Source organism: Amphiura filiformis, chromosome 20 (genome assembly GCF_039555335.1).
Source record: "Amphiura filiformis chromosome 20, Afil_fr2py, whole genome shotgun sequence".
In the NCBI taxonomy this organism is placed as follows: Eukaryota; Metazoa; Echinodermata; class Ophiuroidea; order Amphilepidida; family Amphiuridae; genus Amphiura; species Amphiura filiformis.
Window position 1 is genome coordinate 24,677,117 of NC_092647.1, and position 19,045 is coordinate 24,696,161.

Here is a 19,045-nt window from a genome sequence, read left to right on the forward strand (position 1 = left end):
CAAAGGGTCGTACCATAACATGACCGAAGGAGTGGTACGTATTGGCGACATAATGCGCTGGTAGTAAATTCCAATTTTCTTTGTTTTGCCGTAGTTGGTCGGCTCAAAAATATAAGGGGATATATCTGTCAGTAAAAACTAACATTTTATGGCAAAGAAATGCTAATCTATTTTGTATGAAAATGTTATAATATGGCTTTAAGTGAGACAAATGAATGAAAGTAGAAAAAAAGAGACATAATTTTGCTGAGTGTGTGCAAGAAAGTCGTAGGCACCATACAAATGAAATTGAGTGTTTGGTTGGTTATAAAAATATATGTGAACATTTTAAGCTATATTGGGCTGATCCAGTTGAAATCCATACACCCCCTATGGAAGACATGACCCTAATCTTCCACACAGGGAGTGTGAATTCCCAGGTGAATTCCAAATGGGGTTAACTGAATGGATGACTCCATTTGAAATCTACACCCTCTATATATGTCTTCCATAGGGGGTATATAGAATTCAACTGGAATAACCCATGACGGCATAGCAATTATATTGCGTCCAATACCACATTTCCGGTGTGTGCATTGATCGCAAGACATTATAGTGAAAGTAAATAAGAATTCTTTTATGGTCTTTTCTTCAAAACAAAATAGATACAAAGTGATGACAAGCATATTAATAAAACAAAATATAAATATCTTGAGCAACTATTTGAATTCTAAAATTAAAAAATGGGACTTTTTTTCACGTAGTGCACAAAAGTCGTACAAACCATGTTATAACATAACACTATGGTACGATTTCAAAAGGGTGTAAAGTTCTACACATTTCTTCTACACAAAGTTCTTGTACGCTTTGAATCTTGGAATTGGCTATTATTGAAAAGAATATATATGCTTTCGTTTTTAAATGCCAACATAATCCAAATTGATGTGTATAAATAGAAGCATTATATAATTATACGCAAAACTTCCTTAAACGCTACATCGGAGATATAAACCAGTGGGCCAGGTGCACAAGTTTGCGGTATCGGTTGATTTAACCAAGTCTGTATGTGTTGTGGTATGTCATTACAGTCATGAAAGGTGATTTTACTATTGACTTCAGTTAGCCATGCAGATAACTCTAAGGGAATGTTCATGAGGGGCGAACCATTAAATGCAATAAAATAACAATCACAATGTCCCAAAATCAGCCCATACATTATAAACCAAATTCATGCCTGAAAAATTCAAGAGGAACCTCCACAAAGTTTGCCATTTTGAGGGAATGTTTGTATGTGGAAGGAAATGTTGTGGCCCAACTATAAAGGAACTAGGAGAAATATTTATATTTTGTAAAACATTTGGCTTAATTTCCTAGGTAATGCACCTTTTTTTATTGTCCTGTTTATCATCATCAGGTATGCTGTTCATCTGTCAACATGGTGCCCTCAATAAGTTTATTCAAGCTGGTGCGATTTTCGGTCTTTCTTCTGACATTACAGGTTCATTAAACGCTGGCATTAAACTAAATACTTGTGACGTTTATATTAATGCACAGATATTATCGCAGCTTTTCTGGCTGGTGTGTTTATCTTCTAGTAGTCTCAGTAAATATCCTAGCCATGATAACAGTCATTTCTTTATTCCTTGCTCCAATTTGTTTCTTTGGTTGTTTCATATAGATTTCCATCGGATATTATAAGATATCTAAGGGTCAAGATCTTTGGAAGGCATTGACTCTTTGTTCAAGTTTTGGTATGGATCCATAGTTCGCTGTTACACTGAATGATATGCTTGATATATAGATATTAAAAACTGTTTTCTTGGTGGTGGGGACTTCCTTGTATAGAAGATGTGGTTAATTTTGCTGGTTGTCTTCAATTGTTCATATGCATTGCTGGTGACAAGTTATATTTAGGTAACGGTGCACTTTTATACTTGTTTTTACCTTGTGTCACGCTCCCAAAAATGTATTTGTTTCATCTTTTTAAACCCACATTTTGGAATTTGTTGTGGGGATTTGGGCTCCTTGCACAAAGTCCACACAAACAGATGTCTCATGTGTTTCTTGTATACAAAAAAGCAGACAAACGAAGTATTTTTTTTCAGTGACACTTTCAGGATATGTCAAGTGTGTGCTAATGATGAAACCTATTAAATTTGAATGGTAGTCGACATCTACAAAAAGAATAACGAAGTATTCAGAATTGTACTAATTCAGTTGGACGCTCACAAAGTCACCCAATATTATACCTTATTAATCTGCATTGGCAACTCTGTATTCCGTTCGATCCAACCAGAGGTTGGTCCATATAGTCGTGCACATAGTCGTGCATAGCCGGTTTTGCCTACCGTTGCCATTGGTTACTTAATTTATACTTCTATCTCAGACTGGCTGAGGGCCAATCAAGTGGAAGTTGCCCAATAGTCATGATAGTATATCCCCCATTGACTCGGTCGCTTTTAGAGTCGTAGCGATGTGGTATAGACTTGCCAGTCTCGTGTACGCCGTTTGTACACAGAGACTGGCTTATGCCACTCTGTGTGTCATTGGGATCTATACAAACGTAGCAACATTTTTTTTGCAATTGAGTCAATTTATATAAAATTGGTACTCACATATCTGATTTCTAAATCATAATTATCCTGTTTAATGTATCCAAGTACCTTACACTTGGAATTTGTGATACTTCAAAGATAATTTTGAGCCATCGACCTTACGAGATGAAACAATGCAAGTCACAAGATCTCGCGAGATGACCCACCTCTTTTACAGCCGGTTTCTGTCTTCAAGTCATGTTCGCGATACAGCCACGTTGCACTCTGGGGTCGAGACTAATCAGTTACGTCGTTAACAACGAGTAAACAAAATGGCTGGGAAAACGGAGGAAATTGTGTCCTTAAAAGTGTTTCAGCGTGACGATCAGAAACCTCAAAAAACTATTTTTGTTGGGCTGCGCTTGATATGCTAATGATATACAGGTACATTGTAGGATATAAATTGGATGGTAAATAAGCCAAATATTGCAAGAAATCTACTCGCTAGAATCCTAGCGAAAAAAAAAAAAAAATGACCGTCCATGCGAATGTAATATTGAAATCGTAAAATCCCTACTAGACCTACTTGTCACTAATCGTATGCGCGTGATCAAGTCGTGATAAAAAGGTCAAAGTGGCTGATCAATGTGTGGGCAAATGTTCAAGTGGCTTTTTGACCAATCGGCTTTCTAGCAGTAAAATATGGGGACCAATCAGGTTGTATCAATGTGATACCAATAAACTATGATGTATGACTCATCTTGTTAGGCCTACTAAAAATAAAATTCGGTTTCCGGTAACCCGCCCGCCCTCTTTTTTGGTGCCGCAAAAAAATAATTTATGCCACTTTTGGAAAAAATAAAAATTTTCAAGAGTCGTCCGTGTCGAAATTCTGACATGAAATAATTTATGCCACTTTTGGAAAAAATAAATTTTTTCAAGAGTCGTCCGTGTCGAAATTCTGATATGAAGTTGTTGGAAATCACATTATTTTATTTTCCCCCGACTTTCTGCCATTCAATGATTAAAGAAATACAGTTGAATTGATAGATAATATTTATCGCGATATAGGCCTAGGCCTATGCACAACTATTTTATTTATGAAAACAGCGTGCAGCAGGACTCGTAATATTAAGTAGGCCTACAACTATTGAAAAACTATTGAACTACCCAGCAAACACAAAAACGTTTTAAAAACGTTTTAAATAAGTTATATTTTGGCTTTTGGTTTAGCTAAAACGTTTTAATAACATTAAAATGTCGGGTTATATAAAGGTCATGATAACGTTTTAAAACGTTTTGTATGAAAACACAATACAACAATATTTTTCAATGTTTTCAAAAAATGTTATTGTAAACTATTTTTACAAACATTTTTGCCAAATATTGTGTCAATACTTTATGTTAAAATGTTTGAACCCAGCAAACACAGAAATGTTCTTAAAATGTTTTTTTCAAAACCTTTTAATAACATTTAAATGTCGGGTTATATAAAGGTCATGAAAACGTTTTTAAAACGTTATTGAAAATATTTTGGGCAAACATTTTTTCGCAAATATTTTTTCAACCCCAAAATAACATTCTGTTTAGAATGTTTTGTATCAAGTTTTCAAGAATGTTTTTGGAACGTTATTAAAACGTTTTTATACCCTTTATATAACCCGACATTTAAACGTTTTCTGTAAAACATTTTTGTTTGCTGAGCAGTAGATTATCAAAAATGTTTTTTAAGGTTATGAAAATGTTTTATACTCTTAATATACCCTTTATATAACCCGACATTTAAACGTTTTCTGACAACCTTTTATAACCTTTTTCTAATTATTTCGAAAACGTTTTGTGTTTGCTGGGTATTTTGTCTGTGTCCGCAAAAAATTTGATAAAAACGGTAATAGTAGGCCTAACACTATAAGACAAAGGCCTAACGCTCATTAAATCGGTGTTGTTGTCGAACTAATTCCCATAAAGCTCGTATTAAAAAGAGCAAGTAATAAAAAAGTTAAAATGCTAAAAATGATGTAGGCCGAAAAATTGTGTAATCTTGTCCTAGACACTCAACGATAAACCCCTATCAAGTATGAATAAAAGACTGTTCATTTCAATTTATAAACGTTGAGGAAGTTGTGCATTTTGTCAGCACCGATATAATAAAAATTAAAATAACTAACCTGGCAGATTTCAGGATTAACCAACATTTATTTTCTCATGCCGCTCGCCCAGGCCTGCATATTATCCCGTCAAGAAACTCAACCCTAGGCCTACGTTTTTCAACATGTAAATATAATTCCATAGCGATAAATAGTGAACGTTGCATTGAAGATGAGGATACTTGGATGATACAGATATTAAGCACATGTTAAATGGGGGGTATGGGGATGTCCCAGTTTGTTTTACAAGGGCAATTATTATTTGACCCAAACTTTTTGGTGGGTGGGTTCATCATAACCCGAGACAGAACAAGTTTGTATTGGTTAATGGGTCAAGGTCATCCAGGGGTCATCTGAGGTCAAATTAGTAAAAACTATCATATGGGCATGAAACTTGATAGGGTAGATTCAATATTTAGAGCCAAATTTGTGGAGGGTAATTTCGGGGTCACCAAAGGTCAAATTAGTAAAAACTGTCACATCACATTGGCATGATACTTGGTGGGTACAGTCAATATTTAGAGCCAAAATTTTGGAAGGTTATTTTGGGGTCACCAGAGGTCATCTGAGGTCAAATTATTAAAAACTGACATATGGGCATGACAATTGGTTAGTACAGTCAACATTTAGAGCCAACTTTTTTGCAGGTCATTTGGGGTCACCAGAGGTCATCTGAGGTCAAATTAGTTAAAACTGTCATATGGGCATGAAACTTGGTTAATACAGTCAACATTTAGAGCCAAAATTTTTGAAGGTCATTTTGGGGTCACCAGAGGTCATCTGAGGTCAAATTAGGTTAAACTGTCATATGGGCATGAAACTTGGTTAATACAGTCAACATTTAGAGCCACATTTTTTGAAGGTCATTTCAGGGGTCAACAGAGGTCATCTGAGGTCAATTAGGTTTAACTGTCATATGGGCATGAAACTTGGTTAATACAGTCAACATTTAGAGCCAAATTTGTTGAAGGTAATTTTGAGGTCACCAGAGGTCATCTGAGGTCAAATTAGTTAAAACTGTCATATGGACATGAAACTTGGTTAGTACAGTCAACATTTAGAGCCAATTCTTTTAAGGTCATTTCGGTCACCAGAGGTCATTTGAGGTCAAATTAGTTAAAACTGTTATATGGGCATGAAACTTGGTTAATACAGTGAACATTTAGAGCCAAATTTTTAAGGTCATTTCAGGGTCACCATATGTCATCCGAGGTCAAATTAGTTAAAACTGTCATATGGACATGAAACTTGGTAAGTACAGTTTACATTTGAGCCAAATTTTTTGAAGATCATTTGGGGTCACCAGAGGTCAAATTCGTTAAAACTGTCATATGGGCATGAAACTTGGTTAATACAGTCTACATTTAGAGCCAAATTTTTTGAAGGTCATTTGGGGTCACCAGAGATCATCTGAGGTCAAATTAGTTAAAACTGTCATATGAACATGAAACATGGTTAGTACAGTCAACATTTAGAGCCAAATTTTTTGAAGGTCATTTTGGGGTCACCAGAGGTCATATTAGTAAAACCTGTCATATGGGCATGAAACTTGGTGGATACAGTCACCATTTAGAGCCATATTTTGGTAAGGTCATTTGGGGGTCACCAGGGGTCATCTGAGGTCAAATTAGTAAAATGTTGTATTGGCAAGAAACCTCTGTCGAGATTTGATCCCCAAGTCAGGTAAAAAAAAAAAATTGGTTTGATTTACACTTATTGATTTCACGTTCAAGTCATTAACTGTTTACAAGTTAATATTATATTTGACTATTTTTGGATCCCAAAAGTTTGGTTATGGACCCCTATTTTTTGGATTTAAGATAAGAGGGTCCATTTGGAGTTTTGACTCCTTACTTTTTTCTACCCCTAATTATGGTCATTTCAAAATATTATTTTATCTGTTTAGTGTTTTGTATTGCATAAATTTCCAAATTGTATGTAGCAGTTTTCTATTGCACAAACAGAAAAAGCTTTTATATATAGACAAGAACAGTGAATGACAGAGAGTAGGTAAATGATATTGGACAGTACGACACACTTGTGTAGTATGAGAAGAGCTTTTGCGATTGAGACCCCGAGTCATACTGTTTTTCTATTGGCTAGCCTTCAAGTGTTAAATTGGGTCGAAATTTCAGTATGTGTAAATAAATTTTTTTTCCTTCCTTCCGTCCCAATTTTTTCAGAGCATGTTACCGGAAACATCATTTTATTTTTATTTAGCCTTATTTATATTATGGCGTAGTACGTTTTGTGCATTGCCGTCCACGGGATATTTATAAAGAAAAATCGATTTTGCCCAAACCTGTATAATAAACACATCAACGAAATTGGTACTTGACTTGATGAATGACTCATCGTGTTGAGCGAATTGATGATGATGATAGCGATTACGTAACGCTATGACACAAGTTTTTGTACATTGAAACGCCTACAATGTTGTATCGGTAAATAATAATTAATTTAAATGATGTTGCGCACGCCTATGCTATATTCCATGTTTTTGTTTACACCACGCCAAAGAAAGCGTCACATCGCCCGTCAGTGAGTGAGGATTGCCAAACCAGCGATTTGGTAGCCCAATTGGGCGACTTTTGAAGATTTTCCCATGACTTTTGACAATTTCCTGTCCCATAGAAACCAATGGTTAAGAAAAAAATTGGGCGACTTTTCAACATTGGCTCCATGACTTCCGATCATTTCATGTCCCATAGAAACCAATGGTAAAGAGAAAAATTGGGCGACTTTTTCGATTATTTGACCCGCAATTGGGCTGAAATCTTTTGGCAACCCGGCCGTCACTTCCCTTCAAAGTATCCACTGCAGACAGACGTGTAATTAATTCGGTCAAATCAGTCTCATTCATCAACAAACATTATACATTCAACTTCTATTCAACAACTATTTCACCAGGCCAAGTGTCCATGCTCCTATGTTTTCCCTTCAACCTTTACAAACCTCTACCGTCTACCTCATTTTAACTCTCTAACCTCTCACTTTCCCTTCTTACAAACATTTAACTAATTACCCCTAGTCCGAATAATCAGACCCAGAACAAAATATTAATTTCTGACATGATCGTGTACTGGGTCCCCCGGGACTGGGTCTGAACTGTTTCCATATGAAATCTTGATGGCAAATTGGACAATAGAAGCACATGGTTCTACGTGACAGCTTTTTAATCCCTATTCATGTTACGTGAATCACGCTATTGTGGACCATCCTTCTGATACTTGACTGTTTGGACAAGCGGAACGGTCTTTTGTCTACCTCTCTGTTTGTAAACAAACCAGGAGGTCGAAATCGTCCTCCTCGCCGAATACAAAAGTCAGCGTAATAGTACGGCACTAAATTACCCCCACCCATCGACTCGCCAAATCCCCACAAGGTTCTGAACAGAAACAAAACATACATCACCCAACCTAAACCAATCAATCACAAACACAATCAATGATCACCCAAACACATGTACCATTCAGTACCAAAACAAACCACCAAAGCAGAGAACCGCGAAGCCCGAGAACCGCTCTAGTTGTATAAACAGTTTGTAACATTTGTTTTCCTTGGTGGTGTACATTTCTTTAATCTTTTCTTTTTAGATCCATCCATAGCGCCCTGGCTGGTTGGTTGGTACTGTTTTAATTTGCTTTTTAGCCCCAAAAACTTTTGCCACATCAAAAGAACAAAACCCTATTAACCCCCTGAGCACAAGCTGCCGATCTAACATTGCCTCTGATTGGTCAATTATGTGATATCTTCATTTTAATCACCAATCAGAATGGAGCTTTGCAAAATAATTCACCCCAATTTTTTTACATGTGAAATTATTCTAACAATGTTGCTGATTGGTCCAATTGATAATGAAAACTTCTTTTTGACCAATAGGCAGGTAGTTCTCATGGGGTTAATGCGATCCACAAAATCAGGTCATCACGTCTCAGGTAGATTCTTTAGGTACAAAATATTATTACTGCTTTTTAAAGCTGGTGCATTATCAAAATAAAGTACAAAAATCACAAGCTTCTTGTCAACAGAATGAATGTGTATAGCTAATGAAGGGGAAACTATCTTTTATTTCATTTGAAATCAAATTAAATAAAGCATGACCTTTAACTTTTACCTCATGACACGCGATTTTAGTCTAGTCAAAATCTTGTCTGTAAATGTGCACTTTGCCAAACCCACAAAATCCCACCACCTATTGTACACTTCCTTTGGTATTCTTGTGTATATGCGTGTCCATGGACCCTTTACTTTTGGTTTGGACCCCTTAAATTACAAGTTGAAACTGAGCAACGGGTTCAATCAAAGCTTCATGGACCCCTTAAATTTGACGATGCAAAAAAGCTTTTAATCATGATGATGAGAGTCCGACTCAGCGTTCGAAATAGGGCCGGTCAGCCGGCCATTGGCCTGTAACTTTTTGGCCTGGCCAGTAACTTTTCTGACTGGCATCTAGTTGCCGGCCCGGCTGGCCGGTAACTTTTTAAGGTCAAGCCCGGCTGGCCTGTAACTTTTTGAGGCATATTTCGAACACTGGTCCGACTCTGATTTCTAGGTCAGTTAAAATATTCCCAAGACTGAGAAAAAAAAAGATTTTGTAAAGATATAGCTGATCATAGGCTAGCCTTTTTTTTTTCAAAACAGGATAAAATTACGAAAACCTTTGTGCTGGATAGTGAACAGCACCAAGGTTTTTGTAGTTTATCCTATTTTGACTATCATTACCAGTTTTTTAATTTATGAAAACCATTGTTTAAATAAGTTTTGAACCGACATATTGTATGGGAAAGTTATTTTGAGGACTCTAAATCAGTATGACTATTTTCAAAATTCAGAACTTCGGACCCCTTAGATTCTCACTGGACCCTTCAATTTGGAGTTTGCGTTGAGGTCATACTATCCCTGCTTTGCATATTGTCAGTGCAAGTCAGTGCATGGATATCTAGCATACATTTTGTAGACAGTGGAGGCACAAGGAATTTTTTATTTGGGGGTCATGGGGTAAAGCAATTTTTTTTGAGGGGGCAAAATCAGCAAATTGTGTGCAGAAGTACTGTAAAAAAGGAATTTTTTTGTAAAATTGGGTCTTTACTGAGGCATCTGGGGTGCAAGAGTTCTGACTGGAGGAATTTATCCCCTATGACACCCCCCCCCCCCCAGTGGTGGTGCCACTGTTTGTAGGTGACATTTTGCCAGCCAGCCTATTACCGTACTGACGCGAGTATAGTCCCACCCCGTTTTTGGGTGAACATTTTTCTTTCTTTTTTTTTTTTTAAAGTTTTTTTTTTCGGTTTTGTAGTGTCCCTGGACCTAGACCTAAATGTTAGGATCATTCATGGTTGACCTAAATGAAAAAAAAGAAAAGAAAAAAAATTCAAGATGTTTTGTATTTTTAATATGAAAATTGATAATTTGTATTCATGTCATATTCTATGAATGATTTCAAAATGCATTGAATTTTAATTGTAGAACATATATCTTTTTTTTTTTTTTTTTTTTTTTTTAGGTCAACCATGAATGATCCTAGCATTTAGGTCTAGGTCCTGGGACACTCCAAAGCGAAAAAATAAATAACTTTAAAAAAAAAAAAAATTGGGGTGGGACTTTACTCAAGGTGGGACTATACTCGCGTCAGTACGGTATGTAGGTGGCTTGTGCACTTAGCATAGGTATGTATGTACCATGGATTTTCCATGGACCAAGCACATAATTGTAGTCCTCAAGTGTTTGCCCCTAATACAGGCCACCCTATAGGTAAACAAACTTCTTTGTCCTGGATACTTTGCGGCCAGTAAATTTTCCACAATTTAACACAAATATGATATAAGTATGCACCCCAGAAAGACCCCTGGTTTTGACTGAGCAACTACAAAAGACCACTGGATTTTACTCCTGATTTTGACAATGTCAGGTCTAAACGACAACTTAATTGCTCAAACCTCTTATTTCTGATTTTAATGTCATTTTCAACCAGAAAGCCAAAAAAAAAGACACTTGATTTTAACACTTTATAGTGCCAAAAGACCCTTTTACAGCTGCCATCAGTTCCTAAAGACCCTAAATTTCCAATGGCAGCACCACCAGGGGGGGGGGCAAATGTCCCCCAGTCAGTGGCATAGTGTCATAGGGGCACAGGGCACCCCTCCCAATCAATTGCAAAAATTAGAAATCCCATAGGAAAATTGCCGAAAATGGCTTATGCCCCCCCCCCCCATTAGACCGGATGCCCCCCCATGTGATGACCCAAGCTACGTCACTGCCCCCACTCAGAACTCTTTACCCCCCTCCCCAATAAAAACCCAAAATTACAAAAAATCTCCACTTTTGCGGCAATTTTGTGCAAAGTTTTTTGATTTTCCCACCCCTGAAATTACTGCTGACTGTAGGGACCGTTCACAAACACTTGTTAGGGGGGCCTGATGCAAAAAGGGGGCCCTTTAAAGTTCTGACCCTCCTAGGGGGGCCCTGAAAAAATTAACCCCAAATTTAACCGGGAAAATTGAGTTTATATGCTTTTCTTTGGAGTTGACCCATAATTTTCAAATCAAAAGGGGGGGGCCAGAAATTTTTGAGATCTAAAAAAGTGGCCCCTAAAACTTTTTCCGATGATTTTTTTTTGCATCAGCCCCCCCTGCAACAAGTGTTTGTGAACGGTCCCTTAGTCTGATTAGGGACAGGGAAGTAGTCGCATCCCTGGATGGGATCATGTCACGTTTCCTGGTTGTCAGTTAAAAGTTCTCTACCACAGTCTATTAAAATGCAAACCAAATAAATGATTGTCTTCTGATAATCAATCATGCATCACTTATCAAGCTATTTCACAACAATAGCGTGAACGATTGAGGCAATCGTCATGGTGATGATAGATAAATATTAACAAATAAACCGTTGAATCAGGTCACATCGTTTGCTAAAGAATGCGAGAGCTTAACTTTTTAACTTCATAAGTGTTGCTGTAAAGGCCTAGTGTATTTTCAAATACGGGTTTATAAAATGGTCACTTTAATAGCTATGCCCAAACAACACAGCCTCAAAAACCACAAACAAACAGAAGTTTTAATAAACTGTCAATTATATCACTCATTCTACAAAATCCGGTACCAATAGCCTTTTTCCAATTATGTGGTCCACAAACACTTTGTCGAGCATTTAGGGCATCGAATATGTTGTTTTTCTGGTCAAATTTAACAAGATCTACATGAACATATATAGTTTTCTATACTTTGAATGCTTTCTTCAACCTGATTAGCCCTTGAAAATGCTCAAAAATTGCTAAAAATGCATTTCCACTGCTCAAGTTCCAAATCTGACCTTTAATATTTTCTTTGAATAAATGTGATTTCTTTACACATTTGCTGTTTTTTAATTAGATAACGCGCCATCATATTGCTCCTCAACCTCAACAATTTTTTAGTGATTAAAACGTCTTTGTGTTTAACATTTCACTCAAGTGTTCTTTTGTTTGTTTTTTGTGACCTCTCGTGGACTTTGATGTATATGGATTTAGCAAAAACCAGCCAATATTGTACGAAGTATAGCCAGTAATGTAGCTCACTTTATAAAGGATTTTTAGTGTTAAAACATCATGACTTCCTGAAAGAAAAATGTGAAAGTGGTGTTGGCAGTCCGAAAGTAGTAATAAATTTACTCTTAAAAAAACCCACAAAAAGCAGGTCTTTTTGAACAACTTTTATTATTTTTTCAGTTTTGAAAGTTGATTGGCACCAGATTTCGTAGAATGAGCGATATTCATTGAAGCATCCCAAAGGATCCCCACATACCTACCCGAATTTTTTTTTTATGTTACGCCAAACAATATTTTTAGGCCTACATAAAAGTATATATTTTCAAAAATGAAATGATGCAAGGAATCAAACTAGCACAATATTTTTGAGAAAAGTGCCAAATTTGGTTTCCCACACCAATTTTTTTCGTTCGCTGTAACAACTTATCTTAACTGCATATTTATGTTCTAAAGACACAAAACTAGTTGCTAATTTTGGTCAAAGTTGAAAAAAAGGCAAACTTTCATTCATTTTGGACACATTTTTTTAAATGAAGAAAAAACTCAAAAATGTGTGAAAGTAGTAACTAGGTTTTTTTTTATATAATTCCAAAAAAAAAAAGGATTGTCTCAAATTTCACGAGTGGTTTGAAAACAAATGCAAAATGCGATTTTTTTTTTTTATTATTATTATTTATTCCCAACTTGGTATTTTTATGGTATTTTGAGGGGAAAAAAATCAGATTTTCGCCAAATTTTTCCGGAAAAAAATATAATTGGTTTTTTTTTAATAAAAAAAATGTCTGCATTTCTTTTTTTTACAAATCGCGTGATTTTACAAATGCGCGCGCAAGCTTTGAGACAAACCCTTTTTTTTGGCCTAATTGTTACTGTATTATACCCGAGCCAGTACTGTCAGCGACATTCATGCATAATAACAACAAAAATAATTCAGATTTTCAGGTGAAATAAATGTTCAAGAATTATTCCTGTTTGGATATTCGGGGAAGTGATCTGGGCATTAGGGGAAGGGTTTTAGGGTAAGGTTTGGGGGATGGGTTAGGATTTGTGTAAGATTAGGACCAAAGAAAATACGATAAGATTTTTTCAGTTTTTTGTGAAATTTTTTATCATTTTATGATATTTCATTATTATCAATATTAAAACACAAGATGCACCCAGCGATGGCATATATCACTTTGAACTCCTCAATTCTTAGAAAAAAGACATTTTTAAGTCATTAAACCAATTAAAAATCAAAGTCTTGATAACTAAACATCCCAAAAAAGTAACTAACCCCCCTTAAATAATGGCCATTATTCAAAAAGGGGCTATTATATTGTATTACAAATCTGTAAAATGTGTTGGAAGCAGAATTTATTTCTGTGCATTTTGACACCTCATTTGACATGATAGCCCAGAAAACAATAAAACAACGGTCAATTTAATGTAGTGAGGTCCAGATTTGAAAGTTGCACTTACATACGATACAAAAACACTCGGATATCATTACACAGAATTCCTTCCATTACACTGAATACAAAATCAATACAATTTACTGCAACTTTCAAATCTTGGGTTACATTGATTTAAATGTACGCTGTGACATCAATATTTAGTCAATTGCTACAAATGAGGTGTCAAAATGTGCAGAAATATATTTTGCTTCCAACGCATTTTCCAGATTTGTAATACAATCACCGGTTTCTGAATAATGGTCATTATTTAAGGGGGGGTTAGTAACTTTTTTTGAGATGTTTATTAGGACAATAAATCCCTTTCTACTTACGTATAATCTATAATAATAATTTCATCTGGTGGTAGCACATCAGTATCTTCATTTTGGTAAACTGCTTGCAGCTGTAATGAGACAAAAAGAAAATATTAGTTCTATTATGAAACACTTAAAAAAGATATTTTGTTTAACTGCGACACCAAACAAATCAACAAAAGGCCAATATGATCATAGTATCTCATCTCTTGGTGGGGGGGAGGCAAAATAAAATTATGAGGGCACAGACAAAAACAAATTACAGTTGCATCATACATACATGTACATATACTGGTTTTGTTTTAGAGACTACTTGTCTTCAAGCTTCCAAAAGAGGCTTTATTGGGACGATGTGTGCAGCGGGCAAAACATTTATATTTTACACTATTTTGGCCCATGATCAGGGTAAATTTTGGTGGAAAAGGGACTCCTTGCCCCTTTTCTTATCCTTTGCACTCCAGATTACATCTTTCATTTTTTGTCAGAGGGGCACTTTTTTATTTATTTTTTTGCTAGAGGGGCACTTTTTTCTTTCATTTTTTGCCCCCCCCCCCCCACTACGCTACTGGTACAACACATAAACATCATGGGACTTCTTCTATTGAAGATGTGTATGTGTCACACATCAACAATTCAAGGTTATGTGGAATTTGATGAGCTTAAACTTTTAGAAATAGGGATTTAATGGCCTTTTGTGACAGATGTCAAAATCCATCATCTTAATAAATTAAGGTTAAGTTCAAGTCAATATCACACAATGTAAATCACAGGTCACTGAACTTGGGCTGTACAAATGAGGCTATCATAATAATATTGGTGATTGTGTAAATCACCGATATTAAAGCAATGAGCCATGTCCCCCTTGATATTACCTTGACAGTACACTGAGCTATAGAAACATGCATGACTGCAATCTGTGCAAACTGATCTACTTACGCCTACACTATGATCTGTGACAGAAATTATACAACTGCGTACATGCGCACACTTACAACAACAGCATAGTGGTGCATTTTAGCCTTGCCAGCTGAATTGAGTATTCACAGAAAGCACAGTCACTCTGAACAAGTGCATTTGGCAGAGGTGGCCTATTCTATTTAACGTTAGCCTTGGACATTTTATTTCATTTTTACCCCCAAGTCCGGGGTAATAAATAACATAATTAAATATCCAATGCTATTATGCTAAATAGGGCACCTAACCCCCGGGGGCCACTCAGAATAAATATATTGTCATCCTCGAGCAGAAATCTGCGGGAAAGGATACTTTTTTCACGCATCACCACATTTAGGGTAGCAATTTCATGCTATTTCGTAAAAAGGGTTTACATTTTTAAAAAAGATCAGCGCTTAGGGTATGAATATGACGGCCATGAGGTTGGCGATTAATGTATGGATTTAGCAAAGTATTTTCGATTTAGGACAACAAACTGTCCTACACCTTCAAATTTATTTCCAGCAAGTATTTTTGCCCAATCACAGCCATTTCCTGAAATTTCACAAAAGTTGTGTGTGACCCTTGGATGACCGCTGACTGCATTGTCTTTTGACACCTCATTTTTCCCTTCCCATATCAGTCATTTTTTTGCAACTTTGTAGAATTATTGCAAGAGTTTCCATTGATAATTTTTTTTTTTTGCCGTCGGTAAAAACCTCCAAAAATTTAGTTCTTGAAAACATACTAAAAAAGCAGAATCCCCCAATGTGTAATTATGTCTTACAATGTATACATTTTCAGCAATTTTGATGATATTGTCTGAAAAATTCCTATCTCTTAGAATTGTAGCCCCGAGATTGTAGCACATCTACTGATCACCTGGTGGTCTTGGTATGGTGGCGCCCATGGCTCACATGGGCATACATTTAGTGCCTTTTTATCCCCCCTTTTATTAAATAGCCTATGGTGACTGTTCACATGTTTTTAAATATCCTTGTGACATGTGTTCTGCACACCAAATATGAAGTTTCTAATCCCGGGTCTAATCCATTTTATTTTCTAGAAATAGCTAGTTAAAATATGCCATTTTTAGGTAAAAAATAAAAAACCTTAAATAGGGTGACCGTTGCCATGCAAACGAAATATAGAACACGCAGGCTAATACAAATTTGGCAACATGACAGAGAAGATTCTCCAGACTCTTATGAACATTTTGATATATGATTCGTCCATTTGAAACATTCCTACAAAACTGTCAAATAGAGCCCTTTTAGCTGCATGGCTCCTATACTGTGGGTTCAAATTTCAACCAACCTAATCATGAAGCTCCCATGGCCCAAACCTGAGATCCTGGGTTCGATTGCCAGGCAGGATCACTTTTTCTACTTGACGATTCCCCGTGAAAAGCCTAGTGACAAATAAATTATTATGTTTGTTTTGGGACATAATGTATTGGATCGTTCACATTATTTTACTTCCCACAGATTAAATGTTGCCAAGTTGCTATATTAACTCTAGTTCGCAACGCAAACTTAAAAAAATGGGCAAAACAGACACTTCATTTATCGATCGGTATGACATTTTCGTATTGGTGTTGCCCCATTACAGTATGGGTTCCATGTGCTAGATCAACTCTGAATAGTGCTTGATTCCGCACCTGATTTTACAACACTATTACTAACTTTTTATATATCATCGTACATATAGTTAATTGATGTTATCTTTCTGCGGTAGCGTGTTCAGCACCTAAGGCTATCTTTTCACCCTATTCATGGAAAACCACCTACCATAACAATGAATCATAACCCAAAAATTGACCTGACATGTGCGACACAACAATCAATGGAAATGCGTCTATTGCCACTTATAATGATTTTGAGTTATAGAGGCCCTACATGCTTTTATCGATTGGCTCCAAACAAAGGATTTGAACCGGTGTCCTTCGCCGTAATCATGGCGCAGTGCAGATGTTGTCTGTCAACAAGTTTGATCATAGTGCATTTGTTATGTGTGTGAGACGGACTGTCGCTGTAGATTGCAATCATGCTTTTGTTGAATGTATTTGAGTAGTCCGCCATATTTACGGTATGATATGTCATATGCACAACCTCTATTGGCGAAAAAAATTCTTGAAATTATTGATTGATTCTATACTGATTTCAGTTTTTTTCTTTTAACCCCCAAATCACCAAAATCTGTAAATAATTTACAATTTGGGGAAATACCCCAAAAAAATTTTTGTTCCTGATAATTTCGAAATTTCGGTCGGCATTCATTTGCGCATGAAAAATTTATTTGCAAATAATTGGAAAATCTGGGTCGGCCCAGTTTAAATTTCCATATTTTTTTGCATTAAAATATTAAGGTACCGTAATATTAATATTTTTGACCACAAGACTTGTTACCCTTGATCATGTCACATACATATGTGACACGATCAAGGGAAATGAGTCGGATGTCGCTAATATTGATTTTGAGATATTGGCAAAGAAAGTGTTAAAATTCTTTTGTTTTATATTGTTTTCAGCGATTGATAAATTGACGTAACTTCACGAAGAAAAGTCGTATCAACATGGGGTTTTCCGTTTCTGAAAGCTCTAAATGTCCTCTATAGAAACCTGTGTAAAACTCATTTTCGACCAGTGCCGATATGCGACTCATTCCCCTTGATCATGTCACATATATCCTTTTCATAATTAAAAAATGCAAACAAGTGGGAAATTCCATGAGGAAGTGAACCCCCTTTTTTCATAAGTCATATGCAAAGTATCTTTTGTCACCCATAGTGAACCACATTGTACATTGTTGCAATTTCACAAGAAAAAGGCATGTTTGATCTGTTTATAAATTTTTTTATTTGATTTAGAATTAAACTCATCTTTTTTTGAAGCAAATCATGCAGAAATTGCAAGAAAAGTTATATTCCTGATTTAATAAAGGTATGGTACTGAAAATACTTGTTTCCATGGTTTCATCCTATCAGGGGCGTAAACAGACCTGACCTTCTGGGGGGGGGGGCAAGATTGAAAATGTTCCCAATTTCTGATCAAAAATTGTAGTATTTATGTGCCGCAAAGCGTTAAATGGGTGGGGTCCAGTCTTAGGGCCCCTGGTGGGGTCCAGGGGCAAAGCCCCAACAGGGGTCAAGGGGGCAGAGCCCCCTGAAGCTCCTGGTTTTGGGCATATTAGAAGCTAAAAAATCAGTGTTTCAGAGTACAAATTTCACAATGAAAGTAGGCCTAGTTCCTCTTTCTTTCCTTTTCTCTTCTCCTTCCCCTTTCTCTTCTCCTCTTTTTCTTTTCTTCTTTCCCTTTCTTTTCTTCCCTCTTTCTTTCCCTCTTTTTCTCTCCTTCCTCCCTTTTCCCCTTCCCAATTTTTTGCTCTTCTTCCCAGTTTTTTTGTGTCCGGGGGACTGGTTACGCCACTGCATCCTATTTAGCCTAATTACCGTACTGACGCGAGTATAGTCACACCTTCGAGTTAAAAGGGCATTTCGTGATCCACAGCATCATCCCCCCACTTTTCTCAAAGTACATGTAAGTTGAGATTTTTATATCACTGGAAACCTCTGGTTTATGTACAAAAAATTTCTTGCAGATTAATTCGGAATAGCAAAGATATCGTGAAATTTGAATTTCGTTCTGGTGCACCAGAACGAAATTACAACACATTGTCTATGGAGCAGTGTAATACACATAAGCATGCATAACTCGCAAATGCAAAATCGGAATCAACTGAAATTTTGGGAATAACATTTTTTCGTGGATATCTACTGAAAAATATATAGAGTACCGGTATGCTAGGATCACGAAATACTCCTTTAAGTCCCACCCTCAAATTTCGAAAAATGTCATAAATTGTAAAAGAAAAGCAGGGACACTACAAAACCGAAAAAATAAATAACTTCAAAAAAATAAAAAAGAAATTCAAGTATAATCCCACCCTAATTTAGAAAAATGTTCACCTAAAACCGGGGTAGGACTATATACTCGAGTCAGTATGATAGTTCCTGGACTCTTAACCCTAACACCCAAAGCGCTTTTTGGTGACGTTTTGGTCACTTAGGGCGATTGCGTCACCGTCACATGGGCCGTGGATGCATGCATGCGTAGTGCATATATATCGCAATATTTTGTAGAATCTGGGCGTGTATTGGTGACTTTGGCCTGATTGG

The 19,045-nt window shown here is 36.4% G+C and overlaps 1 protein-coding gene across 1 annotated transcript in view; it reads right to left on the bottom strand.

The window, feature by feature from the left end:
* LOC140142788 (uncharacterized) overlaps positions 1 to 19,045 on the bottom strand; it is a 60,574-nt gene that overhangs the window by 36,000 nt on the left and 5,529 nt on the right. Inside the window, exon 3 of the mRNA XM_072164787.1 lies at positions 13,954 to 14,024. Within this exon, the coding sequence (XP_072020888.1) occupies positions 13,954 to 14,024 (71 nt within the window). The remainder of the gene's footprint in view (positions 1 to 13,953; positions 14,025 to 19,045) is intronic.